The sequence below is a fragment of the Phalaenopsis equestris genome, unplaced genomic scaffold, assembly GCF_001263595.1.
Source record: "Phalaenopsis equestris unplaced genomic scaffold, ASM126359v1 Scaffold000287, whole genome shotgun sequence".
NCBI classification, from domain to species: domain Eukaryota; kingdom Viridiplantae; phylum Streptophyta; class Magnoliopsida; order Asparagales; family Orchidaceae; genus Phalaenopsis; species Phalaenopsis equestris.
The window spans coordinates 440,671-464,188 of NW_018164729.1; the positions used below are offsets into that span (position 1 = coordinate 440,671).

The 23,518-nt window shown below is 34.9% G+C and overlaps 1 protein-coding gene across 8 annotated transcripts in view; it reads right to left on the minus strand.

The window, feature by feature from the left end:
* Positions 1-22,652, minus strand: part of LOC110024995 (cytosolic purine 5'-nucleotidase) — a 139,522-nt gene extending 116,870 nt beyond the window's left edge. For 7 of the 8 annotated variants that reach the window (XR_002294069.1, XM_020725221.1, XM_020725222.1 and 4 more), the window contains exons 1-4: positions 22,226-22,652; positions 21,850-22,121; positions 21,124-21,201; positions 10,375-10,595 (exon numbers count right to left, since the gene is read on the minus strand). Coding sequence is in view for 7 of the 8 variants with exons in the window: in XM_020725221.1 (XP_020580880.1) it covers positions 10,375-10,595; positions 21,124-21,201; positions 21,850-22,121; positions 22,226-22,517 (863 nt within the window). In the remaining variant the exon portion in view is untranslated. The remainder of the gene's footprint in view (positions 1-10,374; positions 10,596-21,123; positions 21,202-21,849; positions 22,122-22,225) is intronic. The other variant, XM_020725223.1, reaches the window with a different exon arrangement.
* Between the last annotated feature and the right edge of the window lie 866 nt (positions 22,653-23,518).

Below are 23,518 nucleotides of genomic sequence, written 5' to 3' on the forward strand. Positions count from 1 at the left end.
ATATATATATATAAAGCCCGTGGGCAAATATATTAATATGAAAAAGATACAGAAATGTTGTATGAGGGGACCTAAAAAAAAGCCCAACTCATATAATACAGCACACACAAAACCCAAATAAAGTAAAGATATAAAAAGGTTGAAAACAAAAAAGCCACAAAAGGGCACAAAAATGCTAGGGACGTCTTAATTTAGTCCTCTTGTCTCTAGTTCTCGGAAGTGAGTCGGCTAACAAATTGGTAAAGTGTGTATCATTGCCCGTAGAAACCAAAGTATCATCCATCAGATTCCTGAGCTCAAGTAGATCTTCATTCTTCTTCTTCCTCCTAAATATGTAGACCTGTCATTCCTCATCCAATGGTTGACTCATCTGATCAGTAGATTCCAAAGGTGGTCTGATAGATGTAGGTCGTTGCACGCTTGATCCCCATGAGCCTGAGTAATATTAACATCTTTCTGGACCTGATGAGGCGGGTATGAAGACTATGAAGCAGTAGGAATATTTCCACCTGTATTATCAGTGATAGGTTCTAGAGCAGGTGGGGTCCGAAGAAACTCCCACTTCCCCACGATAGAAGGTTTCAAGGATGATGGAGCTACAACTGGGGATTGAATGGTTGTCATATTGCCTGCCTGATCAGGAGGAGATTGAATCACAGCCTCTAACGGAGCAGTTTGTTTTTTTGGTCTGAGTTGGGGGTGTAGATGGTGACATTGAGAACTGGAGTGTTTGAACATACGACAGTTCGAACAATACGACGGAAAAGGTTCAATCTTTACCTTCTGCCAATATCCATGGTGTTGTGTGCCCAACCAGATTTTCTCAGAAGCGGGTGAAGTGGTGTCTCTTTCAACAAGTACTCTGGCTTCAGAAGGACGGGACAGATTAAAAGAAGGAATGTCCATCTTGAGTGATTTTTCATAAGCTGAGGCAATAGAGTACAACACTTTTTGAGAAAAATAATGAAATTTCAGACCAGGGAGACGAATCCAAACCGGAATGATTGACGGTTCCGTCTGTGGGTCAAAATCCACAGACTAATTTAGAATTTTCATTGTTCTGTTATCAATTCATATTATTCTTATAGCAAATAAGCGCATGTAATCTTCTTCGTTGTTAATTTGAATAAGAATGTGTCTCTCATCTAATAATCCAATTTTTCATTATCCAACAAGTTGCATAAGTTCAAATTATTTGCGAATGAGCTCCATTTTGAGATGACCATATAAAAATTTGTTAACCAAATTCAGACGATAGGAGGAAGCAAATTGAATACCTTCAGCTTCTGTAAAAAAGATGACAGACTTCCATTCTTCCTACCAGTTTTTTTGATGTCCTTAACCCACTCAAACGAAGGAGGGAAAGATGATAATTTTGGTGTGCCTGAAACGTGGACACCGGCAAGAGCAGCTGCATACGATTTGTCTGAAGCCATCCTCAAGGATAGATGTGACGTTTAGAGAAGAAAGCTGGCAAGGAAATAAACGCGTCGAAATAGCCGAAAGGGACGACACGGTGAAACGAGACGAGCGCAGAGAACAATCGCGATCGCGAGCAGCGCGAGGTTGAGCCGCAGAATACGCGAGCGGCGAGATGGGCCGCAGAGGAGCAGAATCGAGCGCAGAAACACGTGAGCGGGAGACGAGCCTCGTCTCAGAGCCGGAACGGGGGAGACGAAGAGCGCGAAGACGCCGAGAGGAAACACGCGAGCGAGAGAGAGAGAGAGCGAAGCCAGGCAAAACCCTAGCAGACTCGAGCGAGGAACCCTAACAAAGTCGAGCGAGGAAGACGACGCCATATATATATATATAGGTCACTCACAAAAAACCTCACAAGTACATGACATGTATTGCCAATTAGAGTCACAAAATGAACAGTTAAGACCTCGCCCTCTAACTGAATGGTTTGAATCACAAGATGCACAAAGTCATCTTTCAACTAAGGTTGACTTAAAACTATCCATTTAGATTAACTAACACCCTAGGTCTGCAAGGTCTCTCAATGGACTACACAATAAATTCTTGTTGATAAGGATTCCTAGCCAAGTTGGGTTAACTATCTCCTTTGACTGAGTAGACTACAATTCGTGATAACTCTGGGGGATGAAATCATGGGATCTTAATTGGGTTTATCATAATTTCCCCCATTATCCAATCTAAGTGAAAGGAGATTATTTTTTCAGTCTAAAATCAAATTTCTAACATTATATGCCCTAAGCAATTAGCACCCAATGACTAAACTAAATAAAAAATTTATGATATAGTTACAAGTATCTTATAGACGCAGGCTTCAAAGTCTCTCCTATGTCTATAATAAACTTGTAACTAGATCATAAAGTTCTCACAAATAAGAGCAAAATTTACAAATAGTGTCTTATCTAATTGAATCTATTTTTAAAATTTCACCCGAAAACACACAAAGTTCCCTCAAGTGAGTCTACGGGAATTTTCAGAGGACATTAATACCCCTTTAATAATAAAATAATCCATAATAACATTGTGATCCTTGTTGTTCCAATCTCTCATGTCAAGGACCATACTAATTTAGTCATTTAATAGCTTTTTCATACTAGCTTCATGAATAAAAGTGGTAAATTACTGTGCTAGCAAATTTTTAAATCCGTTATAATTATATTACAAAGCTTCATACCACCCCACCCCACCCCACTCCACCCCCACCCCACCCCAAAATTGAACCTATCTCACTCATTGATCTAAAGTCTATTCTGGCCTCACCTAAATTCATATATGCTCCATTAGATCTTCTCTTGTGGTCATATATATATATATATATATCACAAACCGACCTGAAGCTTGGAGTTAACCTAGGCGGGTACAGATAGTTGGACAGTAGGAATTATATTATTTATATTCATTCTCTATAACTAACATTTTATAAATGAAATACTCACTAAAAAAATTATTTATTATGTTATAATTAAATTTACCGCGCTACTAGTTGTTCGTGTCTTTTATAAACATTTTCACTTCAATTGTTCATCTTTTAATCACTTAATTAAACCTGAACTATTAATTTAAAATAACAGTAAGCTAAATAATGTTAGTAAATACCCATACTTCTAAACTACAGTAGCATAGGGGAAAATAAAATCAATATGCATGTCAATTAAACTTTTAGTAAATCAATATAAATAATTGATGTTTTTTCAATGACTGTTACTAGATTAATAGCATATTTATATCATTTTATATCTATATAACTGTCAAAGAAACACCGTCTAAAAAATTGTATCACTTAGATATTTTAACATTAATATCATTTTTCATTTACATGCATAAATATATTGGTGTTCCCCAACTAATATCACAAAAGGATAACTCCATCATAAACAAGCATGTACATACAAAAATACTATAAAAGAAACACTTTCTAATAATGAATATGTTGTTCTCGTTTGCATATCAGTCAACATTCTTGTACAAGATTCAATATCTACGATAATTTAAATAAAGTTGAGCACACTGGCCTTTCCTACAATATGAGCAAAATTCAATTGAACCATAAATCATAGGTATGCAGTGTTATAACAATAAATGCATTTGGTCGAGAAGAAACAAAATATTACTACGAATATGAGCACATCTCGATGAAACTTAACTTGGTATTTGATTTATCTTGACGTTGACTGCTAAACACAGTATTTATATTAATAAAAATTAATTTATTTTCTATGTTATTACAAATAATTTATATTATTTTAATTATTTATTATTTTACTGTATGTAATCTTGCTTAATTTTTTATTCAATATATATATATATATATATATATATATATATATATAAAAAAAAATTGAATACTATGATTCTGTTGCAGGATATGGAGATTGCAATCTCATCAAGAAAGTCGAGAAAAAGGCGGCCAAACTAGTAATATTCTTCTTTGAAGCTGAAATTTCAACTAAAATATAAATTTACTCTAGTGGGAAAGTTTCAATTAGGTTGCCCTAAGATTGAGACTATCATGAAGGTTTTTAAAGATTTCAAACTAGTTGAGGCTTAGCAGGTGGGTCATTTCGATGAAAGACATGTTATCATACAGTTGGGTATAAAAGAAAACTACACAATGATTTTCTCAAAGAAATTCATCACAATCGAGGGCAAACATATGAAATTGCTCAAATGGACCGATTTTGATCCCCCTGATTTTGATCCCAGTTAAGAATCCCCAATTGCACCTATCTGGTTCTCATTATCTGAGCTCAAACTTCAATTTTTTGACCTACCAATCTTATATGCAATTGGGACTATCCTTGAAAAACCTTTACAGGTAGATTTACCCACAGTTCATTTCTCAAGACCCTTTATTGCAAGGATTTTGATTGAAAGAGATATTACACTACCAGATGTAGAAGAAGTCTGGCTTGACTCTGCTCACAATGGTTATTGGCAAAAAATTATTATGGAACAAAAACCTTACTACTGCAAGCACTGCAAGATTTTTGGACACCCGCAGAAGAAATGTTTTAGATTGCACCCGCAGTTGAGAACTAATAGTCAAAAGCAGAAACAAGTTACTAGTGCACCCCACGTGTCTGAACGTGATTCTAATAAACCAGATGACAGCCAACCTGAGGAGAGAATCACCACAAGACAGGAGTTGGTGTCTGCCCCTGGGAACCCTTCTCCTGACCACTACAACGGATAATGTCCCTATTCATGAAGCATTAGGTGCAGAGGTGATAATTCACACTTCACATACACTGGAACCTATCGCTGTGAAAACAACTTTCTTTCCTTCTACTGCGGTTCTAAATCAGACCGATGATCACACGAGTCAGTCTTCTGATGAAGAATGACAGGTTTACACTTTTCGACAGAAGAAGGCTGGGGGAGCACTCCAACTTGGAAATTTAATGGATGATACATTGGATACTTATGGCAAAGACACGACACACACTTCAAAGTTTGTTATCTGGCTCCGCTCCTAAAACTAGAGGAAGAGGCAGGATTATATTGGCTCGTCCCTAGCTTTTGTTTTCTGCATGTTTTAATTCTTTTATTCTGTATCTTTTTTTTTAATATTACTGTACTTGGTATTGTATGGGTAGGATGCCTCTATTGGGCCCTCTCATACAACCATTATATATCTTTTTTATTTCAATAAAATCATCCCTTGGGCTTTTCTAAAATATATATACATATTAACATATATATATATGTATGTATGTATATATATATATATATATATATATCTACATATATATATATGTATCTATCTATATGTATCTACATGTATATATATCTACATACATACATATGTATCTGTGTATCTATGTCTACATAATTTCCCATTCGCTCAGGGCCTACGATGAGAACCCCGCGCGATGTGCCTATAATTCAACCCCTCACGCACCACGGGTGAGATCGAACCCTTGCGAGGGGGGACTTACAGTGACCCTGCCTACCAACTAGACAAGGAAACTTTATCTTAGCTTCCTTGGTCGACCCCCCGCACGAACTCAACCCGACGCCTCTTCCTACTCTGCATAATGCTTCTTCCTTTCCTCTTATTCGATGGTCGACTAGGGCATTAGGGATTCTACTTCATCTCCGCACAAAGCTTTTCTCCTTCAGCTTGATCGCTCAAGTTTGAGCGTCCGCACTCGCCTTCTCCTATGCTCTGAAACCGCACACGCGAAAGCTCTGATCGAAGTCGCATCTCAACCCAATAGTGCAACCGCTATTCGATTCTCATGTAATGCGTTTCTCGCCCCTGGCACCCCTCCTACGCGATAATTTATACATGAAGGTATCGATTCGGCTTCCCGACCTCCCGCTTCACCTCCCCCCTCTTTGTCTTCCTGACTCCTCATTTTGATTCACTGATGTTCAATTCTTTAATTCTTCTCCCAAGTAAACGATTAAGAACATTACAATCTTCTCCACTTATAAAAATTTCGCGCACAAAGTTTATAAATAGACCTCAAGGCATTTTTGATAAAGCAGGCCAACATCAGTTATCCAAAAATTTCATAATGAAAAGTATGGATCATTCATTAATATAAAAAGTGATCATTATAATATAAAGATTAGATACATAGAGACTCAACTATACTTTGGATAAAAACACTTGGCTACTGAAACAAAAATACCCTCATCAGACCTCATCACAATCAGCAATAGTAGGTTTTTCAGGCGAACTATGAGTAAGGGAATAAACTCGAGGTCGAATTGGTTATCTTGGTTGACCTTAGGTAGGAGTTGAGGCTATAAACTCTATCCTTTTATGCCCACATGCAGCCTTTTGTGAAGGAGTTTCACCTGATTTATGGTCTTCAACACTCTTCTAACCAAGAAATGGATAATCCGGCTATATGATCAAGCTGAAGACACCGATAGCAAGTGTTAGAACTCATCAAGCATTCACCTTTATCTTGACTTCCACATTCAACACAAGTGATTACAGTATCTTGAGTCGTACCTCTGTTAACTCCACTCGAATTGTTCTTAAACTTCTTCTCATTGGATCTCTCTAATTGATCCACAAGTTCTTCAACGCTCTACCGCTTGTGCAGCACCTTACACTCCTGAGTAAACTAATAATTAATCTCCACTCTTCTAGCGTGTTCAACTATTATTGAGTATTCATCAATCCTCAAAGGCATTACCGGTTGTCTGATTGAATCCCTTAATCCCAAAAAAAAATCTGTAGCCCTTTTCTTCTATAGTAGCAATCAATTGCGTATATACTTCGACAGTGCAGTGAATTCTACTTCGTATGGCATGACTACCTTCTCTTCCTGCACTAACTTGATGAACATGTCATGCATTTGTCTTTGAGCAAATATGAGTACAAATCACTCTCTAAAAAACCCTACAAAATCCTTTCAACTTATCATCCAGTTAGGTATATCCCCTAACTTGTCCTAACGCTGCTCGCGCCACTAACTTTCGGCTTCTCTATCCAGCATAAAAGTAGTTAACAGAACTCTTCTTTCATCCGGACAAATCATGTTATCTAGTATCTTCTCTATCATTATTTAGTTCTTTGCTTCAATCGGGTCTTCAGTTCCCTTAAACAAGAATGAACACAAATCTTGAAATATTTTCAAACACTTATCAACAACAACCATATCATTTTTGATAGACTGCGATTTGAACTCCCAAATCAATTGAGAGTCATCGCCGCCATCATCTAGGTTAGGGCATTCGTGTTTGCATTTATAGTAGATTGTACTTTTTTGTTTTATTTCGAATTCTTATCTTCTATAATTTTGAATGTATCGCTACGCCTAAATGGATATAATTATTAATTTAACTTTATTCTTTATTTTTATTATCATTAAATTTTTTTTATAATTACACTATTGGCTCTTTCATCAAGATTTCATTAATTAATCATAAACATTTACTCTGATGTCACTTTTATCACTACCCGACACGGCGCTTGGAGTTAACCAATATAAGTACAGATGGTCGGATGGTGGGAACTAAGTTTTCTATATTCATTTTCTATAGCTAACATTTTACAAATAAAAGAGACACTAAAGAAAATTACTTTAATATGGTATAATTAAATTTACCTCGCTACTGGCTGTTTATGTTTTCTATAAACATTTTATCTAGTATTGCTCGTCTTTTAATTATTTAATTAAATCTGAAATATTAATTTAAAATAATAGTAAACTAGATAAAGTTAGTGAATACTCATACTTCTAAACTACAATAATACAGTGGAAAAAAAGTAATATGCGTGTCAGTTAAACTTTCAATAAATCAATATAAACATTTGATGTTTTTCGATGAATCTTATTAGATCAATAACTTATATGCATCGTTCTATATTAATAAAACCATCATACCATCACCGTCCAAAAATTGTCACTTAAGATATTTCAATATCAATATATATTTTCATTTACGTGCACAGGTACATTATCATTATCCCACTGGTACCATAAAGGGGTGACTGTCACAACCAAGCATGCACATACAAGCATACTATAAAAATATCACTTTCTATGTCATTCTCGTTTGCATATCAGTCAACATTCTTGTACAAGATTCAATATCTACGATAATTTAAATAAAGCTAAGCACACAGCTCACTCTTAACAAAATTCAATTCAATCATAAATCATAGGCATACGGTGTTATAACAGTAAATGCATTTGGTCAAAAAGAAAAAAATATTATTATAGCAAAAGAATATGAGCACTTACCTCGATAATGACTAAATTTTTATTTGATTTGTCTTGACGCCGACTCTAATAAAATTGAAAACATAACATAAACATGGTATTCATATTAATTAAATTTAATTTATTAATGATGTTATTATAAATAATTTATATCATTTTATTAACTATTCACGTTACTTAAGTATAAAATTTTCATTAATATACTTTATGTAATATTGCTTATATACATTATTGTTATTATTATTATTTCTAAATCACTTAAATAAACTTTACCTTACCTTCCTCGATCGACCCCTAAGCCATGAGTAAATGTGATTCCAGTCCTTTGTGCACAAGAGAGCTCCTCTGGCTACGGCTTCCTCTCCACAAACTAAGCTTATCTTCTCCCTTCTTCCTCTTTGTACGCAAGATCTGAACCGCAAGAGGACTAGGTTCAACTCCCTCATGCACGAACTCAACCCATCGCCTCTTCCTTCTCTATACGATGCTTTTTCCATTGCTCTTATTCGATGGCTGCCTAAGGCACGAGACATTCTCCTTCGTCTTTGCACAACTTCTCACCTTCAGCTTGATTTCTCATGTTTGAGCATCCGCACTCGCCTCTTCCTCTGCTCTCGAACCGCACGCACAAGAGCTCCAGTCGAAGTCGTTGTTCAATCAAGCAGCTCAACTACTGTTGGACTCTCATGTAAGTCGTATCTCACCTCTATCGCCCCTCCTACATCATAATTTATACATGAAAGTATCCATTTGGTTTCCCGCCTCTCGCTTCATCTCCCCCCTCTTTGGCTTCTCGACCCCTCGCTTCAGTTCTCACTGATGTTTGACTTCAATTCTTCTCCCGGATAAATGAAACAGAACGTTACAATAAACAAATAGAATTTCTCCCAAATTTGTCATTTTACATGACAGTAAAAATGACTCACTAGATCTCTTGGAAGGTAAAATTAATCTACCTAAATAATTTACTAAATTAATGCAATCTCTTCTTATGCAATAAGTTGGCCTCCGATCAAAATGTATTTTGGCCCTCAAAAGCACGAATGGCATCATTGAGATTAAAATATATAAATGATCAGCAATGCATAGGGATTAGAACAAATTGCCCAACATCTGAAGTGTGATATTAACCATCTCAAAGGTGTTTTTTTCCAAAATAAATGATGAGATAATTGTATGTGACGTTGCAGCCTTCAGAAACACTGCCCATAGGCTTGGTTGGTGTTCAGCTCGATTTAAATATTTTTATTCGTGTTTGGCTCAAAATTGGCTCATTAAATTTAATTGGAAAAAATAGATGCAAGGCTTTAGATTCGAACCTACACCAACTCTATGCAATAGAAGACGTAGAACCACATGATCAAACGAGCTGTTATAATTTAAATTTGGATATAAATATATATAATATTTTATAATATAAATAGTATTTTTTATTTCTAGCTAGAACAAGCCGAACAAGAGCGAAAAATGGTTGTTTGTGTTCGGCTCGTTTATAATTCGAGCTTAAAAAATTAGTGTGTTCGACTCAATTTAATTAACGAACGAGTCGAACACGAGCTACTTAACGAGCCGAACTCGAGCTACTCACATACAACGAGCTTTTTTGACAGTCCTACCTGCCTATCAAAAAAATAGCAAATTTTTGCATCTCTTAAAAAATTTATAATTTAACAGAGAAAATTCCATGACTAAAGTCCAAAATAAGCAAGGAATATACAAAATGTGAACAACTTTATCATTAACCATTCCATTTTTCACAAGTTCGATGTATTGATAAACCGAAATATTAAAATGTAGGTTTGTATGTAAATTGCAATTATTTGGACACGAATGAATTACTGTATATCATTACATATATGCCACAATACATGCACAAAAAAACATGCAGATCTGCAACAGTATAACTTGCAAGGTTCCCACCCAACTTAATTCACAATATGAAATTCACAATATGAGCATTACTAGGTCAAAAGTAATTCAACAAGCAGGACTACTCTAAATATTACAGAAACAAATAAAAATGAATTGTGCAGTAGCAACATAACAGCAACTATTTCACAAAAAATACAGTGGAAAAATATTAACAGTTATACCATAATAGAACAGTAAAACTGTTAGGAAACGGTGCAGTGTTTAAATGAGTAAAATTAAATCATTTTTCAATCACTAATCACCAAAATTCCAAGCATTCAAAATCAGAAACACGTACTCAGTTTCAGGAGGAAATTTTCCTGGGTAGTTATCCTTGAAGTCAACAAGCTGTGCAAAAAGATACGCTTCAGCCAGAGAGAAAAGTGTATCTATCAAAGCATATTCAGGCTCATCAAATGTATCTCGTATCAATGTTTTTCCATAAGCTTTAATCTTTTCTTCCTTAGACATTTCTTTGAAACCATGATATGCTACTTTAACATATTTGTGTCGATCCATCTGAGAAAAAGAAATGATTGACAGTAAAATAGTTCAAAAAGTTAAAAGTACTAATCATGCTATGGAAGAAATCAAGATATACAAGCAAGTTAGACAGTAACAGCCACACAAAAAATAAAATAAAAGACGAAAGCAAGCAAAATATTATAGGAAAACAGGAAGAAAACCTGATAAAAATAAACAAAGTTTGTGTTGGTCTGCTCTTATTTCTTTTCACCTAGCCAAATCCTTTTTTATTTAGTGATTGATTTGACTTGTGGCTTTTTGACAGTGTGAATTATTCAGATTTATAGTTCTTATTTCATCTATGTTAATAAAATTTTAATCATATATGTTTCTTCTAATATTCTCTACTTATGAAAAGCTTCTGTTTTGACATCAGAATCTTATCATCGATCTGTTGCTGACTGGATTTCATTTATTTCCCCCCTATTCAAAATTTATAAAATTTTATTTACGCATTAGATAGTTTATGTTCTAGGGCGTCCCCTGGAAGCGACGCGCTGTATAGCCTGAATACAGTGAAAAGTGTGCAAGGGACGCTACACCGGCGCCCGGGTGTAGTGTTAAATAAGCAAGGGTTCTCATATTACGGGCGAATGCGAGAAAAGAAGTTAGTCCATGAAACTAATGAAACTAATATTATGATAGGATCTTGGAATATAGGTACTCTCAATGATAAATTAATGGAATTAGTTGATAATATGATTCATAGAAAAATTAATATCTTATGTATTCAAGAAACTAAGTGGGTTGGAGAAAAGGCTAAGGAAATTGATAATTTAGGTTTTAAACTTTGATATTTTGGTAAGAGTCGCACTAGAAATGGTGTAGATGTAATTATCGATAAGAGTTTGAAAGATAATGTTGTAAAAATTAATAGAGTTCATGATAGAATTATAGCTCTTAAGATTATCATTGATACTAAGATTTTTAATATTATAAGTGTTTATGCTCCTCAAGTAGGTTTAGATATAGGGTCTAAAGATAAATTTTGGAATGACTTAAAAAACTTAATACAAATGATACTTCTTGAAGAAAGAATTTTTATTGGATGAGATTTAAATGGACATGTCGGTAGAGTGGTAAAAGATTTCAGAAATATTCATGGTGGCTACGGTTTTGGAGTAACTAATGAAGAAGGTAGAGTTATTTTAGATTTTGCTTCAGCGTATGATTTTGTTATTACTAATACTTTATTCAAGAAAAGAAATGAACATCTTATTACTTATAAGAGCTGGATCGTCGAGATTGTAAAGATTGTAAGGTCAATCCAAGTGAGGATTTCAGTACCCAACATCGATTATTAGTTCTAGATTTTAAGATGATGAATTGTAAAATAAAGAATACAAGGACTTGTCATCGTAGAATTAGATGGGAGAACCTAAAAGACAAAAATAAAATTATTTGTATGAGTAAAATTCAAGATTAACCTTTAAAGTAGAATCAGATTCTTAAGAATCTATTACCCCAGGAATAAAACATTTGATGTTTCTTTCCTTAATCCTAATTTAAAAGATGTGTTTGGTGAATCAAAAGAAAAAGTTTTTATAAATAAAAATAGTTGGTGGTGGAATAATAATGTGCAAGAAAAGATAAAATATAAGAAGTTATGTTATTAGAGAACTGAGAAAAATATCAAACGGCCTGCAGGTAGTCTAAAAGAATAATCTGTGACGCAAAAAATTTTGTTTTTAATGACCTGTATAATAGATTAGATACTAAGGAAGGTAAAAAATATATGTATAAACTAGTCAAAAGAAGAGAAAAGAAAAGTAAAGATTTAACTCAAGTAAAGTGTATTAAAGATGAAAATCAAAAAGAACATTTCAAAAAAAAAAATATTCAACATAGGTGAGTGAGTTACTTTGATAAACTTTTTAATGAAGTTTCTGAAAATACGATCGAACTTAGTGATTTTAATATCGTAAATAATAATAAAACGTTTCATTTTTACCGTCGCATTAGCAAAAAAGAAGTTGAGGAGGCTTTAAAGAAAACCAAGGGTGGAAAGTCTGTAGGACCTGATGATATCCCAATTGAAGTGTGGAAATATTTGGGAGATTTGGGAGTTTCTTGGCTTACTAAACTCTTTAATATTATTTTAAAAACTAAAAAGATGCCTGAGGAGTGGAGGAAGAGTATTTTGATCCCCATTTTTAAGAATAAAGGGGATGCACAAGAGTGTGCAAATTATAGTGGAATTAAGTTGATGTGTCATACTTTAAAATTATGGGAGAGGGTAATTGAACATAGGTTAAGATGCATCACGAAAATTTCTCATAATCAATTTGGATTTATGCCGGTCAGGTCTGCTATGGAAGCTATACATTTATTGAGAGGTTTGATGGAGAAGTTCAGAGATAATAAGGAGAACCTACTTTTGATTTTTATTGATTTAGAAAAAGCTTACGATAAGGTTCCAAGAGATATCCTTTGGAGCGTTCTCGAGAAGAAAGGTGTTGATATGACTTATATTCAAGTAAAAAAAATCACTTTTAGCTTGGATTGTATGCGGCAAAATGAGGCCCATTTAATATATTGAGTTAAAATTAGAATTTGATTAGCTTTGAGTATATGTTTGAGAAAAGAAATTTGGTTCAAATCATGTTTTGAGTGTAGACTGACTCACAAAAATTTTATAAAAGTTTAGAAACATACATTGATAAAAAGAATAACAAATGAAATGGAAATTAATAAATGAAGTATGCTAAGAAAACTTAAATCTCAGCATGTGAAGTTTTATCCAAAGGCAGGGTAGTGATCCCCTACCTCTAATTAGGGATAGGGATAGAAAGCAAATTCAAATCCCTTGAAGTTAATTTTACCCGAGTCCCTCAACATAATTGATATCTTGGGTCTGTTGTTCAAAGCGATGGTGATATAAATGGGGATGTTAATAGTAGAATTCAAGTTGGTTGGTTGAAGTGGAGGAATGCTTCGGGCCTTTTGTGTGATAGAAAAGTACCGCCTAGACTGAAAGGAAAATTTTATAAGACGGTGGTGAGATCTGCAATGCTCTATGGCGCTGAATGTTGGCCTTTAAAAGAGAAGCATAATAATAAGTTAAGTGTTGCCGAGATGAGAATGATTAGATGGATGAGTGACTTTACACTTAGAGACAAAATGCGAAATGAATATATTCGTGATAGGGTTGGTGCAGCTCCTGTGACGGACAAAATTAGAGAAAGTCGTCTTAGATGGTTTGGTCACATTATACGTCGACCATCTGTTGATCCGATTAGGAGAGTAGATGTTTTAGATTCGACTTGTGTTAAGAAAGGCAGAGGTAGACCTAGGAAGACTTGGGTTTATTGTATTAAAAATGATCTTAATTTACTAGAACTAAATGAAAATATGACACTAAATAGGACGCAATAGAGAAAAAGGATTCATGTAGCCGGCCCCACGTAGTGGGATTAAGGCTTTGTTGTTGTTGTTGTTGTATTAGATAGTTTATGTTGGAATTTCTCCAATGATGGCAGGGAACTTAAGGCGCACGGATCAAGGCTATGTACCATTGGATTTGTTTCTCTATGACCCTTGGATTGCATAACATAAGGCCTACAGATCAAGGCACTAAATCGTTGGATGAATCGCTCAACATCAAATTGCAATCCAAGTGCTTTCTTTTAGGATCGCCGGCCCCAAATTATTTTTCCCTCCTTTTTTTGGATTTATTCCTATTCTATAATGCCTCTAGAAAATGTACATTTACCTCCGCTCTTGTAAAAAGAAATAAATTAAATTCTTGAGAGTTTTTTTATTGTTTTATTTTCAACATGATATCAGAACAAGTTTCCAGTATTCCTTCAAACCTTTGTTCATATTCTCTAAGATTGGGGTTTCCACTTCAAGCAATATCCCTCTTGTCAAAAATTCCTTCTATTTATTATGATTGGTTTTTTTTTAACTTCCCACCAATGGTCTGACCATGTTCAATGGAGAAAATTAAACCAAAGAAGAACTCCAGGTATTTTAAGCATCTTATAGCTTAAATGAGAAAAAACTATCTTAAATGATCTCAAATCGTGAAGACATTTCTAAAAGAAAAGAAAATGATTCAACATCTTGTGAATCTATCTTTGAAAGCCCAAAGAAATAAAGTTCTTCGGGAAAAAATTGATTTCATGATCACAATATGGTTGTGTAATACTATGTTACCAAAAATTAATGAGATTTTATGCTTCTCTCCAACATGCAATTAAGCAAACATGCTCAAAGGTGAAACATGTTGCACTAATCTATGAAATCAAGACAAAGCTCCCTCTATCTGTCATTGAATATTTTAATGTTATGAATGTTTATTGTAGAGTTGTACTATTAACGTCTCAAAATGGCCTACTATGAGGATGTGATGATCCTTACAAAATTCATCAAGCAAAAAAGAATCTTTGAATTTTTGGTATGACTCAAAAATACATTTTATCAGATTTTAATCAAAAACTTAAGCAAAGAAAATCTCTCTTCTCTTAATGAAGAATGCTCTCTCATGTGAGCAGAAGAAGGAATGATGATGATAGTCAATGGTCCGGCTATCAAAATATGTATCATTACAACTTTTGAATTCCAAGATAAGGAAATTTCTGCCACAAAACTTTCTCCAAAAGAAGGACAAAATCTTTCTTTCAAAAGAGATCCCTGGCGCAACTGTTGCAAAGAGATAAGAAACGTAATACCTAGTTTTGACAAAATCAAGTGAAAATTTTGACAATTATAAATTATACCCAAAATTTTGCATTTCTCAAAATTCGACCGAGTCAATTTTATAAAATTCTACATATTGAGTCGATCACAATGATATATTACACCCTATATGAATTAAAAGCGAAGAAATAAAAATTTGAATTATAAGCTTAATTGACCTTAATTAATTCTCTCAATCTCATTTACCATTTCCACCACCTTATGCAGGTTGCAGGTGTTTGATGCAATTGCATGAGTGTGAGTCATGGCGAGGAAGTTAAATAAAGCATAAGAAGCTTTGAATCCCATTCCCCCTCTCGATTCTTGGTTTCATGCACCTGGAGGGATTCCCGCAACTTTGTTGTAGTGCAGGCGCGTCCTGCGCAATTGGCAGAGGGCCGCAAGCAGCTATTCACGACTCTAGGGGAAAATTTGGTAAGAGTGAAGTTCCCTTTCATGTTATTCGAAACATTCCATTCCATCCCTACGTTTCTATTTTGATTTTTGTTACAAACTGAAGCATTTTTTTCATTTTCGATCATTATTGTGGGAGGCGAACTAGTGTCAAAAGTTGCAAATTGGCTTTTGACCTCTCGGTAGGGCTATTTACAAGTAAATTTGCATGGTAAAAGGAAAAAAGGATGATTAGGATGACAAAGGGATCAGGAGGGAATTGGAGAAGGTTAACTAACTAGTTTAAGGTAAGAAAATTTTGTTTGAGGATAAACCGAGACAAGCCAAGGATTTCTTGAATATCTTAAGAGGTTTACGAATTTCAAGTGGTTTACACTATGTGGTGACCTTGTGGCGCGCTTAAGAAAACTTATCGTATGGCTGCTCTATCGATTCAGGTAAAATAATCTTGTTTTAGATTAAAAATAATATTTTTCTCTAGAATTTTGATTTGATTTTTTTTTTCACGTATGAATGCATTTATAATTTATTCATATTGTTGAATACCTATAAATGTGAATACTAGTTTGAATTGACACTTATGATAATTATCATTTTCATATTTATTTACAACATGAATATATTTATGAAACATTCGCTTACAGATATTCATATCATGTTGATTATGCATAAGATTATGATTTTGTCTATAATTGTTTATTACAGAAATTATGATTACAGGAATGTCTCAAGTGTTGTGATATGTTGATTATTACATGAATTTTTGTAAATATAGATGATAGGAAACAATGAGATTTTCATCTCCTGGTATTCAAACTGGGACAAAACTTCGGGAATCATTGGTATCAAACGAGAATGAAAAGTAGGGAACTGTTGGAACCATGGGAGATATTGATAACAAATATATTAGGCGAGGCCCAATATTTATCAATAATTAAAGTAGTATTTGGGTTGGGTGTCTATCAAATGACATGACAAGAAAATAATCGAGTCTTATACAATTATAAATGACATTCCTATGATTACGATTGATAACTTAAATTATTATGAATATGTTTATAATTCTCTGCATTACGCATTTTTCTTTTACATCTTTTATACAATTATAGCATATTATGACATGTGTTGTGGACATATACATGAACTACATATGATCATGCACGTTATTTCTTTTTCGTCAATAAAATTCTTCATTTAGCTTTGATTATTTCGTTGAACTTGTAGCCTACTCCAAATTATTGACTTTCAGGAAGGGATGAAGAGCATTAGAGCGAGTAGCTAGGTTTGAAGTGTGTAGCTTTTACACTATATAGTTTTGAGTGCGTACGTATTTTATTATGTTGAATTTAACGCTTATATATATATATATTGGTTATATGATTTTTTAAGTTTCCAAATATATGTGAATATGAATTAATTACGAAATAAAATCTATCATATATATTTGCAACGATTGAGAGGCTAATTTTTACAGCAATTTAGTTATATTAGTTTATCACTCATTATATCCTCATTATACAAGTCAGGACGAAGGCTGATGATAATTTAATCTGATCAAATTATCCTCCTTTGTCACACTGCGGCTGACCTTAAAACGGGGTTAGTTGGGGTGTGATGGAAACTGATATCAACGCAAGGTTACTGGATAAAAAGGATAATTAAAGAATGCTAGATTTAAAAGAAGCAAGAAAGAGATCATATATAAATTAAATTATACAAAATTACAGATTAATTATCTGGGGTGGGTAACCCAAATGGCTTAAGGTATCATACATGTATAACATAATTATTATATGATAAATTATCTTTGAATAATAAATTGTGTCAATACAGCTGAAGAAAATCAGAAAGTATCGAGGGACAATCTCCCAGACTGATTGCAGAGTAAGACGCACAAGTTAAAAATATCATGAATAAAAATGATAATCAGAACACAGCAAATGAAGAAACTAAAGCTGCCGAATTTTAAGCTATTATTCAGTTGTATCATAAGAAATTGATAAAATAACTATCATTCAAAAATCATCCACCAGCTCGAAGCCCAAAATCAAATCTTGTACAGAAATTGATCGTCATTTGAAGATCTTTAGAACTTTCGAGGCATCTCTATTTAAAGGCACAATAATCCTACAATTGTTAAAAAATGGTTATTGAATATCAAAAAGATTTTGGATGGTATGATTTGTCCAGAGAGCATGAAAATGGTATAGCTACTTTCATGCTAGAATCTGACACAGAGAGATGGTGGCAGACAAAACATAGAAAAAATTTGGACTCACACCTCTTCCATAGTTTCATTGGATCGAGTTTGTTAGAGTGTTCAATGATTGATTTATTCCACCTTCAACCAGATTAACACCGCAAGATAAATTCTTCAATCTAACACAAGGGGTCAAAGAAAGTTATGCAGCATAGTCTGAATTTATTTATCTTTTGAGATATGCGCCCAATATGTCAGTACCCAAGAAAAAAATGTCTTAAATTTCTACGCAGCCTTAGAAATCAATTGGTTGGCTCTAACGCCGTTCGAAATTAGTGATTTCTCAGTGTTAAATTAAAGAGTTTAACGAATTGAAAATAATTTGAACTTCTCCAGTCAGCAATGACAACCTAAAACAAGCAATAGACGATGTTGGCAAGGTAGAAAAAATTAAAAGCAAGAAAATTAAATCAAAAGGGAAGCAGAAACAACCTCAGACACAAATTGATTTGTGAGAATGGAAAAATGACCATTTGGGCAGTTTTTTATGGGTTCAGGGAAATGCTACAAATGTGGATAGTTGGGGCATCGTTGGATAGTCCGAAAAAAAAAAAAAAAGAGAGAGAGAGAAAACAAGTCGTATGCATTTCAAGGATATGGATGGCCCAGAAAACTTCTAGATGGCAATCAATCAAGTAAAATTCAATTTTTGATAAAGCCTTCAACTCAAGTAAATGGTGAAACTTCATAGCACAAAATTGAGCAACCATTGAATATCAGAGTTCTAGCAATTACCTCTCGTAAGGCTGAAGATCCGAAAAAGTGATTATAGATATGCTTCTAATTCAAGATTAGTTTGACACTATTTTATTAGATTTAGGTGCATCAGAATCTTGCACTTCTAATGAGTTTTTTGTTAGTCTATCTATTGACATTGTACATTTTACCCCTGTTATATGTATTATTATGACACTAAATAGGACCAATGGAGAAAAAGGATTCATGTAGCCGACCCCACGTAGTGGGATTAAGGCTCTGTTGTTGTTGTTGTATATGTATTATTATGTCTTTGGAAAGTAATTTTTATACAAATATAAATGTGTCATGCATATTAACATTTATGATAAGAACAAGGAACAATAAAAAATGTGTCGTGCATGTTGGCATATTATTATGCTCATGTGTATACTCTTATTGTCTAATCATAAGGTCAAATATTGTCTGTAACATGCAGTGGTATATTGATGATGATGTTATTTCTGTACTGTCAAAACTAAGGCCTGCATATATAATAGGGAATAATAACGTTGCAATTGAACTATATCACCAATAAATAGCTTCAAACATCCAAGGTATATCGTCGTTGTGTGCTCCTCCAGTTCCATCACTAGAGAGTTTTTGGTGAAAGGGATTAATTTCCTCCTTTTGATCCAGAAAGTCACCATTATAGCTATGGATGATTTCTTTGGGCTTTCTCCTTTCCAACTCGACAAGCCTTGGTTGTAACTAGAGAATTCTCCTTTGCATATTCTGAACTGTGAGACACTCATTTTCATGTTTCTCATTGGTGATTAAGTGCCTCTTTCCCCACTTAGAACTACGACCAAAATAGGGAGGTGTTTATGAGACTGAAAGCTGAGAGAGTGAGGGGTCAAGGTTGATGTTAGGAATAGGTATGTGCTTGGGTGGATGAAGTAGGTAATGAGGAATTTAGATTTAAAGTGGGGAATAGCAAATTCCTAAGGATTTAAGGTTTCTATGAGTTTGTTACCAAATAACACCATTTTAGGGTTACTAGACGGCATGGAAAAATCAAGAGATGGGTTTGGATCTATAAGAAGAGAAATAGATGGTGAAACAGGGACAGTGATTGAGAATTCGGTGCAAAGTGTTGGACGGCAAGCTAGAAATAGAAACTACACTCGGATGCAAAGCTGACAATGCAGGAGATTCTCGGGCATCCAGGTTAGCACTATCTAGATCTAATTAAGTTACAAACACCCCATTTAAGAGAATAAAAAATACAACACTACAACAAATAAAAACTAGAGAAAATAGACCCTAATGTATAAACCAAATCAAAAGGCCCCCAAAACAGAAGTTCACCACATATTTAAATGTCCAAAAGCAAAAGAAATCCCAACTAATAGCCAAAATAAGCAAATATATCCCCTAAAGGGGCTGGCTAGCCCATGAGAGCTGAAGTTATTTATATGGTCCTTCTCTAGTTTGATTTGGTCTCGCCTTGGCTGGAAGGTGAACACGAGCCTCCCCGCATCCTCAAGAGTTGTCTAAGCGTATGGTTATCCAAAGCCATATATCTCATCAACACGACAAAGAATCAACCCTTACTCAGCCCCTAACATAGAGCTACTAAACTCGCCCAAGGACCCACAAGGTCGCCCTTTTGATGAGACTATTAGCCCAATAAACTTGATTACTCATCTTAGTCATTTCCAACCAACTAGAGATTTCCTCTAAGGTATGTTGATTCAATTGTGTTTTAATTTGAAGGATCTATACATTTCATCAAAAAAGCTTAGATATGGCATGATCATCACTTATGTGCCAATCTACATGCTGCTTAAATTTATTTTCTCGGGATCAATAGCATTGTCTTATACAGGATTCCTCCAATTGCAAAGAATGTCTCAATTGGCTAAGATTTGTTGTAAAGTTAGTCCAATGAGCATATTTTATGACGAGCAAGCTCACATTACAAAATTGATCGCTTGAAGGTGGTTATGCCAACAGTAAAGCCCAAAAGCTATGACAGAAAACCTCCAAACAAGAAGGCAAATCTATTTGGGGCAGCTGTCACCTTGTATAAAAATAGATATAAGGTTACTGACGAGAAAGCAATTTTTTTTAAAATTTGTGTGGATATTTTAAATGCTTTTCTCCTAAAAGAAGTCCGACGACAACTTCCTTATAGTCACTAAACTTTAATAGATCTCATTATAAAAAGTAACTTCCCACAACAAAAAGATTCTTAAAGACGGCCAAAACGTATTAGTGAAATTAAAGTATTAGCGGCGATCTAGAAAAACAAAACAGTGAATAGATGCCCCAAGCTCTTGAATCAATAGATAGTCACAAGTGTTTCTCTCAATTAAGTGAGAGCTGAAATAGAAACAAAGTTGATTAACAAATATTAATTTCAAATAATATTACAAAACAAATACACCAGCAACAGCTTCAGAACAAGGAAAGGTAGCAATTACACACCTTCAGTATATTGCCTCTCTTCTTATCAAGGACCAAACCCCTAACCATGTACTTCCAATCGAATTTCCAGTTCAGTATCTGCAAAGTGGAGTAATACGTGACAAATAAAAGTAGAAATCCCACCTGCTCGACTAAGGTAATATCTCTAAATTAAATTCAAGTAGTATATCCTTATTCACCCCCGCATGTTTTAACAAAAAAGGGTGCCCATCAGATTGTATGCCCAAAGCCCACCTTAGCCGATGGTCCGCCGTGATTGTACTAAAAATCTTAGTCAACCAACAATCTTGGTGACCGAGACTGTAAAACAGTCGAGTTGGTTTCAGTTTTCATCGACTAAGATGGTTGGCTAACCAAGGCTTCTAATATCTCACTCGACCGCGGAATTGAGTGGGAGGAGGGAGCGTGGTATGAGAAGCATTAATCTCAAATGAAGCAACTTTAACTTAAAATAAAGAAAAGCGATAAACTGAACACCAAAAAACTCCTAAACTCTCGGAGTGCACGTGCAAGACCGAGTCAAAGACAGTCAGAAACAAACAGATCATCGAAATCCTCTCAATCAGGAACCACCGGACACTGGTTTCCACCAGATTCCCACCAAAATCATCATGAACGCCTTCCAATCACCAGAATCAGCCGCTCCATTCTCGAAAACACAAAGTACGCTCCAAAACCCGTACCAACCGAACCAAAAAGCATTAAAATAAGAACTCGGACACAAACCTCAATGGGATACTGTAAATTCGTCACCAGCTTCCTCACTGTCCCTTCATACGCCAAAGCCTCAAATGTTTCCGGCTTGTACTGCGCCAGCGTATAGTCCATGTCGAACCCCACCGCCACAATATTCTTCATGTTCAACGATCGGTTGCAGAAAACCATCTTCCCCATCTTAACCGAAGAATCCTTTCCAGGAGACGACCAGATTCTCGCCCTCTTATTCCCCTCCATTCCGCAATCCTCCATCTCCTTCTTGCAAGCCGACACTCTGTATCCTACCAAGAACCAGCGATTCAAAACTCAACACCCAAAATCCCCATAAACTATTAATCAAAAATCGAAAAAAGATGAAGTAAAGCATGAATTACGAACTGCAGACCTCTACGATGCAAGAGATTCGCACCGGTCGATAATTGCGAATCGGAGAGAAATGAAAAGGCCAGGAGGCGAAAGTCGGCGAAGGGTCTCTTCGGAATCCTCATCTTCGGGGGTTTAAATAGGAATCCGAACGGCGTCGAAGAAGAAGGAGAAGAACAGGAATCGGAATCGGGTGCGCGAAGGCCGATGGTTTCACTTGCTCCGCGTATCTCTTTCGCTCCGAGAGAGCAGAGCTGAGGCAGTGAGGCAAGATGGCATCGGGCTTTGAACATCGGTGCGGACGCCCCGCGCATGAATTGTTCCACGTGGCAGCCGCTGATTGAGATTCTGGCGGAGTGGGATAGTGCCGCCTGCGGTGCGTTGGTGCGTTCAGGGAGCGGAATAACGGCCGGCGTCGCCGCGAGGTGGGCTGGGATCCGCTAGCGTGTGGACACTTCAGCGAAAAAAAAAAAATGATAACAGCTTCTTATTTATTTATTTATTTACTTATTTATTTATTTATACAAATTTGAAGACATGCGTGTGGATGCCAATTGTTATTACAAAACAATCACAATCCACACTTTTTTATATGAAATAATCAAAATAATATTTTGAAGCTTTTATTTTTTTAGAGCAAATTTTATAAGGTTTGATATACTTGCTAAAATACTCACAATATTATTAGCACAAAATATATGCTGAAATTTTATTTTTTTTATATTGATTTCTCTACCACGATCAAATTTCTCCAAAACAGAAAGTTATCTAGTGAAAAATTTGTAAATCCCTATGGATCACAGTTTTGTTTAAAACTGTATCACATTAAATATCTAACTTTATTAAGAACGACAAAATTGAAATATTATTTAGAGGGACAATTTTTTCGAGCGTGCTGACAGATGAAATCAACTCTAAGGTTTCTGAAAATAATTTTATCTCACAAAAATTCTCACTCTCTTCCTTACTTTCTCTATAAGTTCTTTGAAAAAAGAAAAAATAAATTGGAAATAAATGTAGGATGGCGGTGAGGCGAGATATTTTTAACAAAAATAATATTTTTTAAAAATTCATGAAGGAGATTGATGCGTGCTTGAAAATTTGCGGTGGTAGAGTAACGGACTATTGTTTTAGTTCTGCACACACATAGATGAAAGAGAAAAAAACGGTGATGACTCCAGAAGTTTTTACGTGGAAAGCCCATAAGGGAAAAATCACGGGGTATGGCCCAATTGCGGAAATACACTATTAATTGATGATTATATAAGACGGGAAATAGTAACTATATTTTTCAGATTACAACTTCGACTAACGG